Source organism: Melospiza georgiana, chromosome 10 (assembly GCF_028018845.1).
Source record: "Melospiza georgiana isolate bMelGeo1 chromosome 10, bMelGeo1.pri, whole genome shotgun sequence".
Lineage (NCBI taxonomy): Eukaryota > Metazoa > Chordata > Aves > Passeriformes > Passerellidae > Melospiza > Melospiza georgiana.
This window is the reverse complement of record NC_080439.1, coordinates 7,877,578-7,897,199: the sequence shown is the minus strand read 5'-3', so window position 1 is coordinate 7,897,199 and position 19,622 is coordinate 7,877,578. Positions and strand designations below refer to the sequence as shown.

The following is a 19,622-nucleotide window of genomic DNA, read 5'->3' as shown; positions in this document are numbered from 1 at the left end:
GCCAGACTCTGTTAAGTAACTTTACTTCAGTAGGACTTCATGCTGCCAGATTGTTCTCCTTTACCTGTTTTATGGCTGTCACAGTTATGACAAAGAATAATGGCAATCCACTGGTAATAGGACTGGTAGGGGTATCTATCATGAGCTAAAAGAAAAGAAGATATGAAAATTAGTCCAAATGTCATTTTTACATTTGTACTTTCAAAAAAAAACCTAAAAAAACCAGAAGCAAGACTACTATTTTCCAAACTCTTTATTATAACCTGTGAGTATTTTTACTGCATGTCCTGCAGAGTTTCTCAGGCAAAACTCAGTTTCTGACAACTAAATAATACGTCAGTAACGATGCAAACAAATGTTTTAGGGCACAGAGAAGCCTTAGTCTCATTCATATAGGATGTGACAATTTTAAAGGTCCTTACCAAAAAGAAGGTATTAATTTCATCCTAGAAAAATGAACTCAAAAGAGTATTACAAAGGAAGGAAACCTACATTTCATGAAGCTGTTTCAACACTATATGATCTACTGCTTACCAGCAATGTAGAGTATAACATCATCCACTTTAGAAGTGAAAATAAAGTTAAGATCAGTAATTTGCAATGGTTTAAATATTAGAGAACACTTTTTTAAGACTGCACCTTTCTGGTTGCCCCAAGTTAACATGCGGTTTTTACAATTTGTGCAATTATTGCTGGCATGCCAAAAGTGCAGTGTACACACTAAGGTTCTGTATGTGGGGGGATGTTAGTGGCTCTCTTCTGCTGCAGGAAAAAATCAACATGGTCAAGTGCTGTAAAGGAGATATACACAAGAACTACTCAAAACCACAGACATTGATTTGATCCACTTTACCTGAGACTTATGGCATTGCTTTGGGAATCATTAAAGAAGAAAAAAAAGTCATACATGAAGTTTACTCTATCACTGGGGAAGAACCTCACAGAGAAAACAGATCATGCCATTTTCCAATGCACACATAAGGTTTTTGGTTGGTTTTTTTCACTGAGACAGACACTTTATAGAACACAACAAAAATGAGACCTAGCCTGCAATACTGTCTGTTCTTTAATGGTAGCACTACAATTTCAGCTTGGCAGCATACCGACCAAGAAAAATGCTCCAAAAGCATCTGATTTTCGGCTGGATATGGTTAACCATGGCATTTCTGCTGTCTGTACTCTCTCATCCTTTCTCAAGAGAGCTCATATATGAAAATAAAGCAGGTTTTGTGCTCTTGGAATTGTCATGTTACACCAGGACACCATGGTCCTCTGCCTGCCACGCAGCTGGACACACAGCCATGACACACCTCGTGTCACCAAAATGCAGTCTGTCACTTTGGTTTGGGCATGCACATGTGTGGTGAACAATGTGAACAATTGGACTGTGCTGCAAGTTGAAATCACACAATGAGACCCTGCCCCAGCTCTGCCATCCCCAGTGGAAAAGGTGGTAATGACAAACACTGCATCTTGGCCACACGAGATTCACAGGACAGGGAAGATACCATGGTGGTCAGCTTTAAAAGGCAGCTTAGCCTCATAAAAATAAAAATATTAGATATTAATGAACTTCCAAAAGGGATTTGAATAAAACCAGAATTCCATTCTAACAAATGAACCAAAATGACTTCAACTTTTCTGCTGCTCTGTTTCCAAGAACGCAGACAGGCAGACATGAAGACATTTGCCATACACGTGAGGGCATCCACTTGATACAAACTGAGAGGACACTCAGAACAGAATTTCTGCCTTAGATCCTTATTTAGATACTACTGAAAGGCAATAGTTTGAAAGAACTATGACACAACATTGAACTGAAGAGATAAATCTGCATTAAAAAGAAGTAAAAGCCATGCTGTCTGTGATTACTTTAATAACACTTATGTTCCATCTTCAGCACATTCCCATCTTCCTCATGCTACAGTATGTTAAACAGCATGAAACATTACAACAGGAATGATACAGTCATTATTCTTAACAGGAAGATGTGACAGACAGCACATTTTGTCAGCCTAAGTTAGAACCGTATGACTTTAGTCAAGCACAGGAATTTTCAGCCTAGGAATGTTCTTCTTTTTAAAAGTGAAAGAACAAGATCAAGGGACACAGGAGCCAATGGATTGGCTGACCCTGATACTGACACCTTACACAACCACAGACAAGTTTTATGAACTCTTCACTATCCCCATTCTTTGTCAAATGGGGTGCCATATTTTTTCATATGCATACTCTAAATGTTGGTTAATCACTGTGGAGGGCTGTACATGTTCAAATAATTCTATTTTATAATGAAAGAAAGTTTGTGTACCCCAAAATCTTGTCTCTGCCTCAAATACTAATTAGTATTTCAAAAGTTACTATCTCTCCTCTGAACCCTTCTCCCACCTATCCATCACCTACTAAGCCTACAACAGCTCCAAAGAATTCAGATACATTACAGAGCTGGAGAGGCAATGATCATAGGAAATGTACAGATTGTCCTAATCTACTCATGGGTGTTCATAATTAAAAGAAATACAATCAGCTACTAAAGCCACAGCAGTATTTCTGACATAAACTGTAACAGTAACAGCACTAACTGAGGTCTTCAAAACTGGCAAACTATTGATTTTACTGTAATATCTGTGTTTTATCTGAACAAATTGAATTTGAGGATCTTAGAACTATAGCCTTAGAACAATAGTCTGTTGATGACAACCACCTACAGTGGAAATATACAAACATTCAAACACCACCAATGCCCACAAAGTCAAGAAGCAAATCTGGAATTTCATTACTCCCTTAAGAGCTTTAAAGTTGTATTGGAGGCAGACAAGTGAATCCCTGTGCTGACTGTGCAATGGACTTTGAAGCTACACACTTAAAAATGCATTAGCATTCATGAAGATAAAATGTAAGGATAATACTTAAATTTGGACATAATTATTTTAAAAGTTATGTTCATGTTCTTTTCCTGGAGAAACTGGAAATGTATTCTTTTTATAGACAGAATATATAAGTAGAGAAGTTAAATTCATAAAACAAAAATCAGTGGCAAAATTTACAACATAAATTGCAATTTCTTGAGTATTATTCAACTTACCTGAACCAAAAATATAATGAGAAAATAAAAGTTGGCTACTCTTCTGAACTGCTCAAATAAGTTTTTTGGAACAAAATTCCACACTGTATACTGAAGGGGAAAAAAAGGAGAGAGATGAATAATTACAACACAATGCACAATTTTTCAGTGCAATTCAGTTCTGCTCCCATTGAACTCTCCAAACCCAAATGTTCTCATTCCCCAGGTCCCCTCCCCCAGACATTGCTGCTGTATCCAATTTTTGTTCTTTTTTTTATTCTTTCTGTTTTAAGTACAGCTATTCTTTCTGTTTTAAGGGAAGCAGTGATAGCAACTGTATTTCCTCTACAGGCCAAGTTTAAAATGTTTTCCTCCATCTGGGACAGGGGTATCTGGAGTCATTTGGCTGCTTGTGTCCTGGGTAGGAGGAAAGAAATTAATTCCTGCAGCTGTAACATTCCCTCCAACACTATAGCAAGAAGGCACATCCCCACCATCAGCTCTATTGATTTCAATCCAAGGACACACCGGGAGGGAATCCGCAACTGCAGTCCACTGCTGATTTATTTTATGCAGAGTTCTGGCTTTCAATTTGACTATTTTAAAAATCCTCATAACCAGCTTCATCCTGCCTTTTAAGTAGTTTTGGTAACACTGGATGAAAAACTACTTTTCTTTAGAAAGCCTGACCAACTTGCTTAATTGCTCTGTACTTGAGTTTTGAGGAAAGAAGGGTGAGAATGAGACAAACTACACAAGAAGCAACCCAGCTTTTCTCTCAAAACAGCTCAGAGTTTGTTTCACTTTGAATATTGTATATGCACCACTAGAAATAATACAGGCATGCACATCTGCCACCCAACTTCTTAAGCAACACATCAAGTGGTTTTGCCATGAAAAATTGATTCCTTACCTTGGATGATATGATTCTGTTGTCTGCAAACTTCTGAGGAACATAATGGCCATGCTGGGGAAAACGGTTTGCTATATAAATAGTTCTTGTGTCGCTTTGATGCGGTGGGTCAAAACCCTAGAACATAAAAAAAAGAGGTAATCAAGAAAGTTGATTTTATTAACTGCTGTTTTGTAAAATTCTGCAGAAAAGGACATTCTGTGGAAAAGATACCAAGCAGCCATTTTCAAAGAGTAAAGAAAATTATTGCATAAAACTGAAGTCTGCTGTGTCCAGACTATTTTCAAAAACTGTGGAGAAAAAAACCCAAAATCTTACTTTTGAGGTTGTGTACTCATTCTGAAAAAATGAAAGGAAAAAACCCTGTCTCAAGACTAGAAAACACTTGCTACCATGCAAACTTGAAGCCCTGCAAAACTTAAAAAGGAAGAAACAGAAATAATTTACAAAACTTCACAGCCATACTCATGATAACCCTAATAAAACAGTTTATTGAGAAAAATAAAAGGTCAAAACATACAAGCTATGCTACTATGCTGTGGTAACTGGATTTTGAAAAGATTCTCACCAGTGAAAAGCCAAAAGCATATGCATATGACCAGACAGCAGTATTTTTCCAAACAAGTTCTATCTCCAAGAACTAACATTTTGTCTCATTTCAAATGTGATTTCCTGCCAGTACCACCAATTCATACCTGAATGGTGCAACAGTGAAAACAAACCCATGGGAAAAAAAAAAGAAAAAGCATACTCAGCAATACTTGTCAATAATTTCCTGCCAAAACAGATGATCTGAGTGAGGTCCCTGGGAATCAAAGCCCTGTTGCAGGTCTAATGGCCAGTGTTTTCATCATCTGCTTCTTCAAGGGAAGTGGAACACAAGTGCTAACCCTGCAGATGATATCACCCTGGGACTGCAAGAACACCAAGTAAGAGAAAATTCTTGACCAGCCAGATGCACAGAACACAAAGATCCTGCACAAAGAAACTGCATCGAGAAAAAGAGAATAAAAGCCTGTAAAGGAATTTTAAAGAAAAATGTCAAAGGCTATAATAGATCACAGGCTAGACATGAGTCATCCACGTCACCCCACTGAGAAAAAGGCCTTCAGTGCAGAGGAGGCTGCAGGAGGAGTGGGAGCCACAGCTGAAGCACTGTGAACCAACTGGACAGCACCCAGAGGAGTGCAACATGAGCCCAAGAGATCCTGAAAACATGACATATAATGCAAGGCTGAACAATCTAAAGAGCAAACAAATTAGAGTCATTTAGCCTGGAGGAGAGGAAACTCAGGATATCCCAGTAAATCTCCTGATACACAGAAGACTGTTCCATTGAGAAAATGGGGGCTTTGAAGGCCAAAGAAGAACAGAAATAAACACGCTTAAATTGCAGGTGAGAAAATTTCAGTCTGGGTATTGGAAAGCAAACAAATCCCTTTGTTGTGGAAAGGAATAATTAAATAGCAAAATAAGTCATGAGGAAAGGTTGCAATGTCTGTAACACAAGGGCTTATATCTAGGTCATTCAAGTCTATGTTTAATTGAGCCTTTCCTGGGGCTACATGACTCACCAGAACCCTTCCTAGCAATAATGTTCTGACCCGGAGAAGCAGGTGATGGCAGAAGACAACCACACAGTAATAATTCAGATAACAGGCCAAGAAAACTACTAAAGAAAAAAGCAAAAAGCTTTTAGGCATTAAATAAACTAGTGAAATTAAACTTGGAACTGTTGTTTGATTGGGAGTCAATGACTGTCTGCAAAGTGGTGAATTCCCGCATCAAAATCACACACATTCCTAATCTTAGAACCAACTTGCAGTGTTTACACAATCTCCTTATTCTTTGATGCCAAGTGCAAGGACAATTGGTGGTGTCCTTTGCTAGAGAGGGCATTATCAATTCCACCACTGCAGGTGAGGACACTGCATTTGCAGTTGTTTTGCTCCACTTGTGAATGAGGCTCAGAGCTTTATCCATGTGAAAAAGTGACACTTCACAGAACTCCAGAAGAAGATATCTCTGTACCAGTTAACTACAGAAGATGAACAGTGAGCACAATGACTGACATAAAAAATGATTGATGCAACCAAAAATTAATTTCTTTTTAATCCATTAATATCTCTAATGCAGGTCATTAGCTATGTTCACATTCAGGATGGTGTCATTTTAAAGTAAAGGAATAATTAAAGAATCCTCTCAAACATACAAATATTTGTGTTTGGCATCATTACTACAGAAACATTCTGCTAGAGAAAGAACGAGGTCCAGAATAATGAAGGGAGAAAGAAAGGAAGGGGGATTTTTCAAAGAGATTTGAAGGAGAATAAACTTTAGATGACAAGCAGTGGAAGGCTGGTCTAGTCACATGCTCTAGGGTGAAAACTTGTTTAAAGATAAGAGTGGAGCAGGGAGACAAAAAGTAGATAGGGGAAAGGATGGAAAAAAATACACAGGATACCAAAAGCAAAATGCAAGGAACTGTTCACAGCTTTAAGAAAAGAAATACAAGTATGAAAGGAAGATGAAAAAAAATGTACCTGTTAACTGCTGACACAAAACTTAAAGAGAAGAGTGTTTGTAGCAGAGAAGAGTGTTTGTAGCAGAAGCATTTTGGATATCTGACATTAGTGACACAGTATTTCTAAATCAATCCAGAAGATGCCACAAATAAAAGTGTTTTTCAAGCAAGAAAAAAGGTGCCTAATTAGTAAGACTTCATGCACAGCTCTCTTCTACATCTCAGAAAATGTCTGGCACTCACAAAATGCCAGACATCCTCATTTTGGAAAGTCAGACTCTACAGCATGAAAAAATTCCACTCTAAATCAAACAGATGTAAAGCAAGAAAAAAACCCACAAAGAGCAGAGAAAACAAGTTGCAGTCTTCTTTCTGACAGTGATAAATGCTAACCTGCATGCCACTTGCTGAACGCTATTAAAAGATAAATCAAAGATTACTGACTGACTAGGATATCACTGAATTTTTAATATGCCCTTGTTAGGCCACTATCTGAGCACCTGAAGGTTGATGAGTATGATGACATTTTATGATGAAGAGTAAAGACCTCTGAACAACTCCAGTCTGACTGCACAGCACGTCTATCAGAATGAATACCACTGCTGAAGCAGGCTCAGATGATTCAAAGCAAGAACTTTCCAAATAAATCAGAATCTCAGGCCACAGAAATTTACAGGTGCAGTTGTGGAGCTAAAACAGCTTAAATTTGCAGTCCATAGATATTCAATTCTGTTTTGTTGACATTTGCCACAGAGAAGGCACAGAAGCTGTGCAGTCAGCAGATCACAGTGCACACACAAGGCAGGCCGGGGACAAAACCCCCTCAGTTGTCAGAGCTGTGGTTGGAAAGGACACGTCCCTGACAAGCTCAGTGACTTGGCTGTAGTCACAGCAGGAAGTGAGTGTCAGAGCTGGGAACAAAACCCAGATTTCCTAAGTTTTATGACTATGACTACTAAAAATCACTTGAAATTAGCCAACAACCCTGCCGCCTCACAATTAGATGAGACCACAACTAAGCAGATCTTCCAGAGAAATTTTAATTACACATCTCTCCAAGGAAAATTCTGCATAGGTATTGAATTTCATTGTTCAAGAGCTGAAATGTCTTTAACTTTTCTCTAACTATGGGGCTGGTCACAGAGCCTGTTCCCGACACTAAACTGATTTGTAGACCAAATTTGTGCCCAGCAAGGGATTTTCCACAGTGACTCTGTGCAGCCAGCAAAGCAGTGCAGAAAGCACACTGTTTCCTAATTTCACTTAATAGACAGTTCTCTCTTTCTAACGTCATTCTCCAACTCAGCTGCAAAAGTAGGGTAACATGCCCTTGTCAAAGGATTTCTGCAGCTAAACAGCATGAGCAGAGAAACCCTAAATTAGAGTCTTGCAAAATGATTAAGTTGTCACCAATCTCTTTCCAAAAAATAGTTAGCTTTCCTGCAGTTATCTAGTGAAATGATTTCTACCCAAGTGCACAGATCACTGACTTCATAACAAATAATGCTGAATATATGACAAGACCTGGTATTTAAGGCTTCTTGACCAGGTAAATTACAGGAATATGTATTACATGAATCCCCTTTAAATAAAATTTGACCATATGATGAAGTGACCTGATTTTTCTCCCCTTCATGCTGCAAATTAAATCTAGATTTATTGGCTAAAGTTCAGTTCTTTAGATGATTTACCAACACAAACCAGGTGTTTTCTACCCTTGGAATACAGCTCTCATTTAATCTTTGCTACACACTTCCCTAGCAGTTTTGCACCCAGATGAACTCAATACTTTGGTTTTGAAAACAGCCTAAAGCATGCCTCTTATATACAGTACAGAGATACTCGAGTTAAGCTGATTTATAAAGCACAAATGAAAATAACCTTTAAAAATAGGAAAAGAAAGAAGTGATTCATAGTTTTAATTTTTTATAAATTTGAATGACTGTAAGCAAAGTCTGAGTAATTTTCATTGAACTTCTTCAGAATGATTTCATTGCTGTTCTAAAAGTTAGACAAAGATATTCTCTGTGCAGTAAATTAGGCCCCTTTAAAACAGCACAGAAAACATATCCCAGGGAACTGAGGAGAAATATTTGACTGCAATTTTATGCAATTTATTTCATGAAAGCCATGAGATTCAACAGCCACCCCCAAACAACTCTTTCCTACATTTTGTCTGCATCTCAACCACTGTACTTGGAGAAATGCCCATTGGCCATCAGGTAAGGAAAACTGATCCATCCATTTTGGTTTGCAGTTTTGGTTTTGTCTTGGGGGGTTTTTCCTCTTTTTAAATATGTCATGCCAGTTGTCTGGTCATATAATAAAAAGCTTCCCCGTGAAAGAAGAGTTTTACACTGCTGCTGAGGAAGCCTTAATAACACACATAACAAACCAGGCAACCGCACAGGAAGCAAATGAGGATCAGCACTACAAAAAAGACCCTCCCAACACCTGCAAAGGAGGAAAAGAAAAAAAGGCTTTTGTATTCAACCTGTTGCTGTAACATCTATGCAAGACTTAACACTTCAATACCACTATTAAGGTATGGCAGTGTGCACCAACGCCCTCCCCACACACTCCACAGCACTGTGAGGTGAGACAGCAGAAACCCACAGATCTTTCAGCAAGGATTACTGACATGAGACTGGCAAGCAACACGGCCATTTCATTATCAGGCTTTGCAATACGTGCATTGATATTCACAAATCATCTGCCAGGTAGTTTTTGTTTATGACTTGCATAAACTTAGTATACTTTAATATCATCTCCCAGGGTTTCTCATTCACTACTCACAGCTTTTACAGAGGGCAAAGAAAAACCAAATTTGTATCTGCCAAAAGAACTTCTGCTATGTGACCACTGAAAAGTGAAAGGGGTTTGAAATAAGGAAGTCCCATTCAGAGCCTCTTCCTCTGTTAAAACCCACACTGAACACAACAGACAAAAGCAGCAGCTTCCCTAAAACCTTTCTGAATATCACATACTACTTAATAAAGCTAATAAACAGAAGAAAGGCTTTCTGAGACCAAGTTTTCTCCTAGGGAAGTGACTTGACTGATCATGGCTGCAGAAGCAGAACACCACATTTCCTGGCAGGCAGCCCAAAAGTCTGCTATTACACTGCTGTCAAGATATATTTTGATTAAAGGTGTTTTGAGGAAACGGATTTTCTTGCTTTGGATTTTCTTCTGAATATACATAGAATACTTTTCCCGCTGTCAGATAAGATGATCTATTCACACTCCATGCCCATTTTCAGAAGTCTGTGTAAATTTGTACTCCATACAGTCAGCCAATAATTCTTTCAGTCATGTAACTGGGCAGCAGTCAAAATGAATTTGCCTTATCAAAGGTTAGCATGAAGGAAGAAACAGCCTCTCACAGCAATTTTAAACACTGCTCTAACAACTAAAATAGTGAATCAGCTGAAGCACCCTGATGTGTACACAGTGCCATGCAATTTGTATCTCCCCTTTTAAATACCACTGCAGTAAAGAAATAAAACTACTTAAAGTCATGCACTATTTGTGCAACTTCCTCTTCCCTCTTACTGTATCTACAGCTGTTCAAAATATCTGATAATAAATCATGTTGTAACCTCCTAAAAGACCTATAACCAGATTACATTCTTTTGTGAAAACACACCCTCTAGGTAACAAGGCCTGTGAAATCATGAGGCAATAACCCTTCCTTTCACAAAGTTAAAACACGCTTAATACTGTAGTAAGAAAAGTTGTACTGGTGCTAGCCACAAAGTCCTGCTCACACAGAGCTCAAGTTGTTCTTACTTTACGTACTATTTTGCCAAGATGCCCACCAAAAATAATTTGGAAAAATTCCTACTTAAAAATTTTAAAAATCATCCATTTTCTCTTTATGTATCTACAAACACAACAAGCAAGGTAAGCTGGCCTCATTCACTGCTAAGATACTGCCCAGTGCCAGTTTCTCTGCTCAGGTCACCGATGCCAAACAGACTGGTCCTGTAACATCAATAAAATCAGAAAGGAAAATGAGCTGAACAGGCAAGTTAATATTTCTAACACAGCACTCTCAAAGGCTGCTATGGCATGTCCAGTTCCTGTTAGCAGCAAAGGATTTGAACAGAGATTCAGGTAAATTGTTTAATTCAGTAACACTCCAACTTGCATCAATGAAGGAAATGACTTTCTTATCCTCTCCTAAAATCCAAATCACAGTATTTATAAAACATAATCCATTTTGGACTTCATATGATAATACAAACCCAAGACCTTTTAATAGATGCTCTTTCATGACTGTCTTCAACAGAATGCCAATATTCACTTGATTAATCCAGTAACCAAAGAGGGCCTACCCAAAAGCCAGGGAGGGACTGTTCATAAGTTCTTGTAGTGATATTACAAAGGGGAATGGCTTTAAACTGAGAGAAGGCAGATTTGGATTAGATCCAAGGAAGAAATTCTTCCTTGTGAGGGTGCAGAGGCCCTGGCTGCTCCATTCCTGGAAGTGTTCAAGGCCAGGTTGGATGGGGCTTATCCTCTGGCCTCAATGTGCTTAACCAGCCAAATGCCTCTGATACATTCCTTGTCCATTGCTTTATTTTAGGGTGCTCCCTGTCAGACACACAGATCGTCAATAACTTTTGCTCAGATGCTTTTTGGAAGAAAAGAGACTGCACAATAAATTGTCTTCAGCTCCAATGAAGGAAGAAACTTCGTTACCATTCAGGTTCTAAGAAGCAAGCCTCAATCCCAAAGGCAGGGCTAGTGGCTCCCAAGTTACATTTCAAGGCCTGTCAATGTGCTCTCATTTCTCATTTTTTTTTCTTTGAAAAAAAGTGCTTCATGCAAAGTCCAAGAAGCTGAAGAGACACCGAGGCTTGACAGTGTCTGTAGTCCAAAATGTCAAATGTGGTTGGTCTTTTGCCACATGCTCCCAAAGCAGCCCACTGCTCTACCATGGAAATGAAGATGCCTTTGAGTTCCAACTACACAGTTCTAATTTCAGAACTAGAAGTTTTCCTCTGTGGGCTCCAGCAATTAGTTTTCTTTATCTGCAAGATCATCTTTCTGTCAGGCATGTACAAAAGGAGAGTAGGCAAGATTTTTAAAGCTGAAGGGTGACTTCAGACACCCATCAGGAGACAACTACAGGGCACCACACTTCATAAAATAAGAAATGAGAGCTCAAAAATCACAAGCCACTTTTTCAGAAGACTTCTCAAACTATATAAACTACATTGAACATGGAAAGTGCTACAATCCTGCAATATTCAACCACAGAAATAGCAGCTACTAAACAGGCCACACTAAGAAACACACAACCAATGCAAGACATGAAACATTTAACTCACAAATCCTTCCACATACCTCTAATGACCATAGGATGGATCTCAGAAAAAGAATCTCCCAAGTGCATAATTTCTGTACATTCCCTGCATTTGTTAACTAGGTTTATAGCAGATTTTCAAAATGAAATAAAGCATTCAAATCTGTGACAGGCTATGAACTTTCCCTTAAGGCTAGAAAGCAGCTCAAATTTTGTAGATAGCAATTTCACCATAAAAAAATTACATTTCTCAAGTCCATGACAGGAAAAATACAGAGCAATCATACATTCCTTCACATATTGGCATACTAAATACATTATTATCTTAAAATGAAATGCTGTTTACCCTCTGCTTTGAAGAATCATTTATAAAAGTATTTTATACAACCATGAAGGGCTCCTGTTCTGGACTACTCCTACAGCCATTATTGAAAACCCTTGTTTTCAATATTTGGATTTGTTCTAGTAGGCAACAGCAATTTATGCCAATCAGTTCTGCACTGAGAGTCTCATTCATATTTTCTTTCAGCATGGAACAAAAAACAACAAACCCTTTCCAAAAGTATCTTCCCCCCCAAATCACCATTAAATAATAAATCTTAAGGCTTTTTCAAAATGTGTGCCAAAATTATACTGACAATTGCTGACAATGGCTGCTCAACAAATTTCACAGGAAGAGAATTTAGTTCATTGCTGGAACTGTCTGGCTCTTCTTTTAACATGCTTTGAAAAAGCCTGCTCTGTAAAACATTACAGTTTTGAGTCTACTGCATCCACCCAATAGCATTTTTAGTTCTTATTCCATTTTGAACATGATTTATGATTTAAGTGTAGTTTAATGCCCTGCTTTCAGACATGTGTACAGACTAGTCTATCCTTAAAGCTTGCTAAATCTTAAGCTTCCTTTCCATTTTGTTGCAATTCTCTTTCCAAAGAGAAATGTAAATATCCACAAAAATGTGCACAGCCACACAAAGTAGCACAAAACCAAAATGCAACAACAGATGACAACATGTATTTTGAGGGATAAACTATTTAAAACCTCTTCCTCTAGTAAAACATTGCAAGATAAAAACAAACAGTTTGCCTTTTGTCTGCATTATTACCTCTCCTTCCCATTTACAGGAAAGTTCTCCTTTCCCAGACTTATTTTTACTCAAAGTAAACAAGGAAAAAAAATCCTCTTAAGTCACTGCATGTGGGAGGCCAAGGAATTGCAGGCGTTTGTTTTTTAAATCACAGTGTAGTTCTCAGCCCCACTTTCTACCTTTCCTACCCGTGGTCTGTACTAATGCTAAGTGGTTTCTCAACAGCAGGTGAAAAGAGGTTGAAAAAAGTCTAGCTGCAAATATGTCACCTGTGTTTTGCTAGAAGATATGACCTTGCATTTACAGAGACACTTTGTCACATCTATTTTGCTGTAGTTCTTACCTGCTTGCTTAACAAACTGATTTTGTGCTAGAAATTGAAGGATTTTTTTGAGAGGTAAACTTTTTCCTGGTGACATAATTACAAAAACAGTCATAACTACTGAGCACATCATAATATAGTCAAGAAAAAACAAGAACAGACCGCCAGTGAAAGTCATGATGCTTTTAATGAAATTTAAACACAATGTTATATTTTTCTTTTATAACTTCTGTCTCTCCATCCCAGAGGAAAGCAAATGTCAGCTTTAATGAAGTCAGCCAACCCATTTAAAACTAGAAAAACAAATACCAATGATATTCAAAACACATGTTGAATGTTACTAAATCCAGCACAGATCAACTTGCCTTAGATTACAAATTTTACCTTCCACTGAGTGCAGAAACAATCTCTGAGCAGTAAACAGAGCCTTTCACCCATCCCACCAGATACTCCCTACTGACCAAACACAAATAGTTTTTGCTCATTGTTAACAAAATACTATTTTTCTCTCTCTTCCCCCTTAGTCACATAAAAATCATAAACAGACAGAAGCTATTAAGGGAGCAGGACCCCATTAGTGCAGGAATATCATACAGTCAATTAAATAGTCTTATTATTGAGTGATGAGTGGAAATTTGGCACAACAAAAATTTGCTGTTTTAAAAGCTCATGGATAGGAGAAAAAAGAAAAGAGGATGGGACAAGATACAAGTCAAATACCCAAGTCTCACAGCAAGGCAGCACATCAGACAACACCAATCTTCCCATTTCTAAAACACTTTTAGAAAGAATCAGTGTCAGGACTGGTTTGATTATGTTTTGGTATGCAATTCTTAGATTTAGAGTTTAATTTTCATGAGGTAAGGCTCACGAATTACACACAGGACACAAGGGATGTCTCCATTTGGAGCAGACAGCTGGCTGAACGCAGGGCCAGGTTCTGCACGCTTTGGAACACATTGTGCTGCAAATGTATCAGCCCTCAGCAGCCACAGAATACAAAGGGAAAATAAGGTTAAAAGACCCTAACACATGGGAGCACTAGTCCAGAGATCAAAGAATAGCTCTGGCAAAAAAAAAGAGGGCCAATTTGCTTCTCTGCTAAGTTAGGGGAGGGGAGTCCTTGACCTCAGGCTCTCAAACCACTCCAGCAAAGCAATGCAACCTTTGGGCTGTTCCAACACACACCTCGCTGATCCCTCAGTGATTATTCAGAAGGTATCAGCCATGCAGTCTGAACCCCAGGAACTCTTCTGAACAAATATGTATTTATTTTCTAGCATAAAATAACAAGTAGTTAGTTAGTTTTAGCCAGAAAGGGGAAGAGGCTTCATTGACAAATAAGAGGGGGGGAAATTGTACTCCAGAATAGCAAGGTGATTGCAAGATTCTCAATCATTGGATTAGTTTAAAGTACTTCAGGCATTCAGAAAACAGAAGGAATTTTGGAGGGGGGAGGGAAGTAACTGTATTCAGTAAAATGATTAAGAGAAAATAATACACACTTGTCAGTGCAAACAATGAAGTAAATGCTGTCCACCTTGTAAAGAATGCCAGTAACTGCAAGGTATTACAAAATACCATCTGTCCTCTCAGAACATCTTAACAGTAACCAGCATCTGAAAGGAAAAAAAAAAAACCCATCCCTGACATCCAATCCTCTAGTGCTAATCTATTTGAGGACGTTCCCTTATTAGTAAAAATTTTTCATTAGAACACATCTAGAAGATGAACACTCCTACAGATACTGTGCTGGCTGTGGAGGGTGTGAGGTGTGACAGGCAGTACCTACACAGAGCAGTCAAAAACATTCCCTGTGATCACCCCTCAATGCAGCCTATGGAGAACTTCTGAATTAATAAACTACTGACATCCCTCCCAGTCTGAACCTTCTTATAACCAGGAAATAAATAAAATAGTCTGGTAACTAGGTTTTACAGTTAATCCATAGATTTTACCTTTGATTTACAGTAAAATAAGAAAACTGCATTTGTCCAAACCCAGCTCTCCACAGCATTAAAGCTGTTGTGCACTACAGCATTCAGGTCCTTAAACTGCAAAGATAATTGGCCAAATCCAGCACAACACTTGTCTTGAGTTATCATTGATATGAGGGGCCAGGCAGGCAACTCTTAGGTTTTGTCCATATGGAATCCTTTGTACTTTACTGAGCTGTTAGACAATAGCTCAAAAGGCTCAAACTCCTCACCACAGCAATAGAAGAGAAATCCTGAGTCCCTTCTCCAATTGACAGGACTAACAGTTTAAAATTATGCAGCTAAAATCATACATACAAGGGAATTCTACCACAATTTTCAGAGACCTCCTTGCCAGATAACTGAAGGTGTCAGTATGTTCTGTTAATAGCACTGCAACAGCTCCTGCACTGCATGTGCACCATCAGAGAGCAGCACAGCCCAAATGCTGCCACAAACCCACCACAGGAGAAATGGAACAGAAAGTCCCTGGGTGTTACAAATGTCACTGTACTCTCCTTTTGTGTTGGTACTGCACAAACCCGACCGTGGGGGCCACATGTGACAGCACTTGGTACACAGATTTGCCATGAGGTCTAACCCATCATATCTGGAAATGCAAATAAAACATACAATGCTATTCCTGAATATTAATGATGCTTCCTATCAACTGTTGTTTATCCGGTTGCTTTTTTCAAGCGGACTTGGCTGTGCCTGTGGCGTTATGCAACCCTCCAAATCCACATGCCTACTGCTCTCTGAGATGCCAAGGTAACAGAGCTGGAACCCAGACATCTCTCCTGCCCAAAGCTTGTCTTTATCATGGCATTTTACCCAAAGTCATGAACTGTAACTCCATTTGGCTCTATATTTTTTCATTACTAAAACCTAAGTACTTCCGAGTATTAACTACATTCTATAACATCACATTAACTAGGATGTTATTGACTTACTATGCAGCTTATTTAGCATGAGGCAGCATTAGATGGAGAAAAACTGATAAACTGTCTCTGCTAGGGTGGTATGAATTGTAGCAGAGCAGGAAAACCAGACTTAAGGCCAAGATAACAAACAACATGATGCTTTGTGCTATATAGGCACTGAAGGCTGTACTACTGTCACCCATTTCTTAGATAAAACAAATCACTAAAAACATATAACACCTCGGTTAAAAAACTGTTACAGACTTGTAACACAATAATAAGGATGAATGAAGCCTTACATTCTCAGCATGTCTCTTCAGATGACTGCTCATGCCTTTCTATCCCTTTCTGCAGCTCTACAGGCATGCACTGGACTTCACAGAGAAAGCACAGCAAAGTCACTACTTTCAAAAAAATAGCTAAAATAATCTGAATTCCATACCAGGTCCTCTCATTACTTTAAGTTCACTTGCTTCATTCTCCCCCCATCTTAACAATTCAAGTTCTCAAAACCATACCCACTCCTGAGAACTCAGTACATGAAATACTGTTCTCTTAAGCAAACAAGAAATTGCAAAACAATTCATTGGTTTCATACAGAGAGTACTTAAAAACTACCTCAAAGCACCTTCTGCTAAGTACCAGTCCCTCCCCCTTTCCCCAATCCCTTACTACTTTTCCAGCATTTCTGCACACCAACGTTTTTCTTTTGTATTACTACAACATCCCACTTCCATCACTCCCACACATCTGCCTGACTCCAACCCTCCTGTAAGGATGAGGACCCTTTTATAAAACCCATTGCCACATCAAGCACAGGTACAAACGCACGCTCCAAAGGCATCCAAACCCACACATTCCTCTCTTCTCCTCTCAGACACAGATTTTGGCACCTTTTGATTCGATTATTTCTGTCACCCCATTCTTCCCACTCATTCTGGTTATTTTGTCAGCATCCTTCCCCATGTTTTTAGCCCTCTGACATTCTTTCAGAACCTAAACATCACAGCCATGTGCAGAAGCAAACATATGGTGGGATCTATGCTAAACCAGCAATTACACACAGGGATGAGTTGTCTGAGTGTCTTTAGGAAGAAACATGCAGTGTGATACCTATCTTAGGCCATTTTGCATCTTTATGAGCAGTGAAACAACCAAGCCATTAACATCTGTGACGTCTATAGGAAAAAACCCACAAAACACGTACCATTGCAATAACTTTGTACCATTGCTCATCAGTATTATATTTAGATGTCTGCCAAGAATCTTGAATTTTTATTGTCCTGCTTCTCTACTACACTGATTTGTTTCTTCCCTGTCAAAACTAGTTTTAAACAGTTATTTTCCACCATTTTCCTTTAAGAAGCACTAAAACCTCCTAGTGCCAAGTTTATTGCTCATCCTGTTACACTAATGTTTTACTTTCTATTAAGGGCAAACAGATTTCTGGGAAGCTGGTCAGTGTAGTACTTGCAGTGAAAAAAGCAACCATGTCTGATACATGAATTGCTAGCACTGATACAGTCCTACTCTAAACTCTATGGAAGACAGCATAAAGCTGCTTTAAAAACCACACACACAAACCTCAAGCCACCTTCAAGTGGAAAAAAAGACAGCTATGTTATATCAGTTTTGGTTTTTTTCATAAAAAAGGTGTGTAGGACTGTAACAGAACAGAAGAGTGCGGTCAGAGCTCAAACAGAGCAATTAATTTCCAGGTCAGTAACTCTTGGTGTCAGACCAAACTACTGAGCACTGTCAAGCTGGCAATGAGACCATGACCACAAGCTCTCTGCCTCGGACACAGAACTGGGAAAATCTATGGGCCATGGGAAACCAGGTCAGGGAAAAACAGGTGGAAAAAAGAAAACAGAAAATTTTTTATCCTTTTTTGGGTAAAAAGTGATGCAACAAATTGAACAAATCATTAGTGAGACAGAAGCTTTAACAAATCAAAATCTGAAAACCTAACTAATGTAAGCTCTTGCACTAACCTGGACAACATCTGTGATGCAAAGTAACTCCAAAGAATGCAAGAAGTTATTTTACAAATACATCATTCAGAAAGAATTTCTCCCTTAGAAAAAACGCAAGTAGGATAATGCTGGTCGGGGCAGGAAGCCGGCCAATACTTCAAATCAAAACAGTAAATCTCGATGTACTTCCCTGCTACAGTATCACAGACGTGACAGCCACGGCCGCCTGGATTCCCCTGCTCGTTCTAAGCCAGCAGAGCCAGCAGCGCCGTGTGCGGGGACAGGCACCCTCACTGCTGCCCTTTCCAAGGGGTTTCCCCCGCCAAAAGCATTTCACGGATGTTTTCCTTCAATTTCATTCACTTTCAAATCCTCAGCACGCAGCGGCTGCAAAGCGCTCAGGTACGGGGAAATATTTGAGAGAGGCACGTCGGGTGAAAAAGCCTTAAAACATTTCGCAACGGGAAGGAGGAAGAAGCTGCGAATCTCTGAAGTGTCGGTCCAGGGAAAAAGGCACCACCATTTCTCCGGGAAGTTTGGGAAGCTCTTCCCAACGGGGCCACACGAAAGGGAACGGGCTGTCCTCTGTGCCAAGGGGGTTTCGAGGAAAAAAATAAACCCACAAAAAAAAACAACCAAAGGCCAAAAGATCAGAACACCCCAAACCCTCGCATACGGGTTAAAAATAAAATTTAAAAACCCTTCAACAACGATCCAAGCGCAGCTCGCGGGTTTCCCCAGCCCTGCGGGAGGCAGGATTCTCCTCTCTCCCGCACCCCGGCCCTGTCCCCCGCTCCCTCCGCGGACCCGCGGCCCGGGCGGCGCCGTCGGGACGGGGCCGAGCCGAGGGCGCGCCCGGCCCGTGGTGCGGAGGGTGCAGGGAGGCACCTACCAGCTGCTGCCGGACCCAGCGCAGCATCCCCGGCGGCGCGGGTCGCGGCCCCCGCGGCGGGGCTCCCTCGGCAGTGCCGCGCCCTCCCTCCGCTGTCGCCGCCGCCTCAGGCGAGCCGCCCGCCGCGGCTGCTCCCCATGGCGCGGGGCCCACGCCGAGTCAGGAGCGGCACAGCCCCGCCGGCGCCCCGAGCCGCGGCTGCCGCCGCCATCACAGCACGGCCGCTGACACTCGGCGGCTGCGGCCGCTCCGGGAAGTGACGTGGCGGGGCGGGGAGAGGGGCTGGTGTGAGCGATGGAGCCGTGAGGGGGGAGCCGCCGTGACCTGCCCCAGCCGGGGCTGCCGTGGTCCGGCTGCTGCGCCGGCCTGAGGTGCGGCTTCTCCGGTATAGGAGCCGTCCGTGCGCTCGTGTTATCCTCGGGCAAAACTCCAGCTCCCCGCACGGGCTCCGGCCGCAGCCTGTCAGGGCTCAGCGCCCTCAGCCCTATGAGGGACCCCTGTTCTACCCAAGGGAAGCTACTTCACAACTTGACTGTTTTATCTTTCTTTTCTCTGCAAAATGTGCAAAGCGTACACATGTTGGAATAAAGCTTTTGAAAAGAGAGCAGATAATCACTGACTTAAAATTAAA

The 19,622-nt window shown here is 40.3% G+C and overlaps 1 protein-coding gene across 11 annotated transcripts in view; it reads right to left on the bottom strand.

Annotated features, from left to right (window-relative positions):
* Nucleotides 1-19,085, bottom strand: part of ATP11B (ATPase phospholipid transporting 11B (putative)) — a 66,020-nt gene extending 46,935 nt beyond the window's left edge. For all 11 annotated transcript variants that reach the window (XM_058031321.1, XM_058031328.1, XM_058031323.1 and 8 more), the window contains exons 1-4: nt 18,992-19,085; nt 3,978-4,094; nt 3,086-3,175; nt 65-145 (exon numbers count right to left, since the gene is read on the bottom strand). In XM_058031321.1, the coding sequence (XP_057887304.1) occupies nt 65-145; nt 3,086-3,175; nt 3,978-4,094; nt 18,992-19,018 (315 nt within the window). In that variant the 5' untranslated portion in view covers nt 19,019-19,085. The remainder of the gene's footprint in view (nt 1-64; nt 146-3,085; nt 3,176-3,977; nt 4,095-18,991) is intronic.
* Nucleotides 19,086-19,622: the final 537 nt, after the last annotated feature.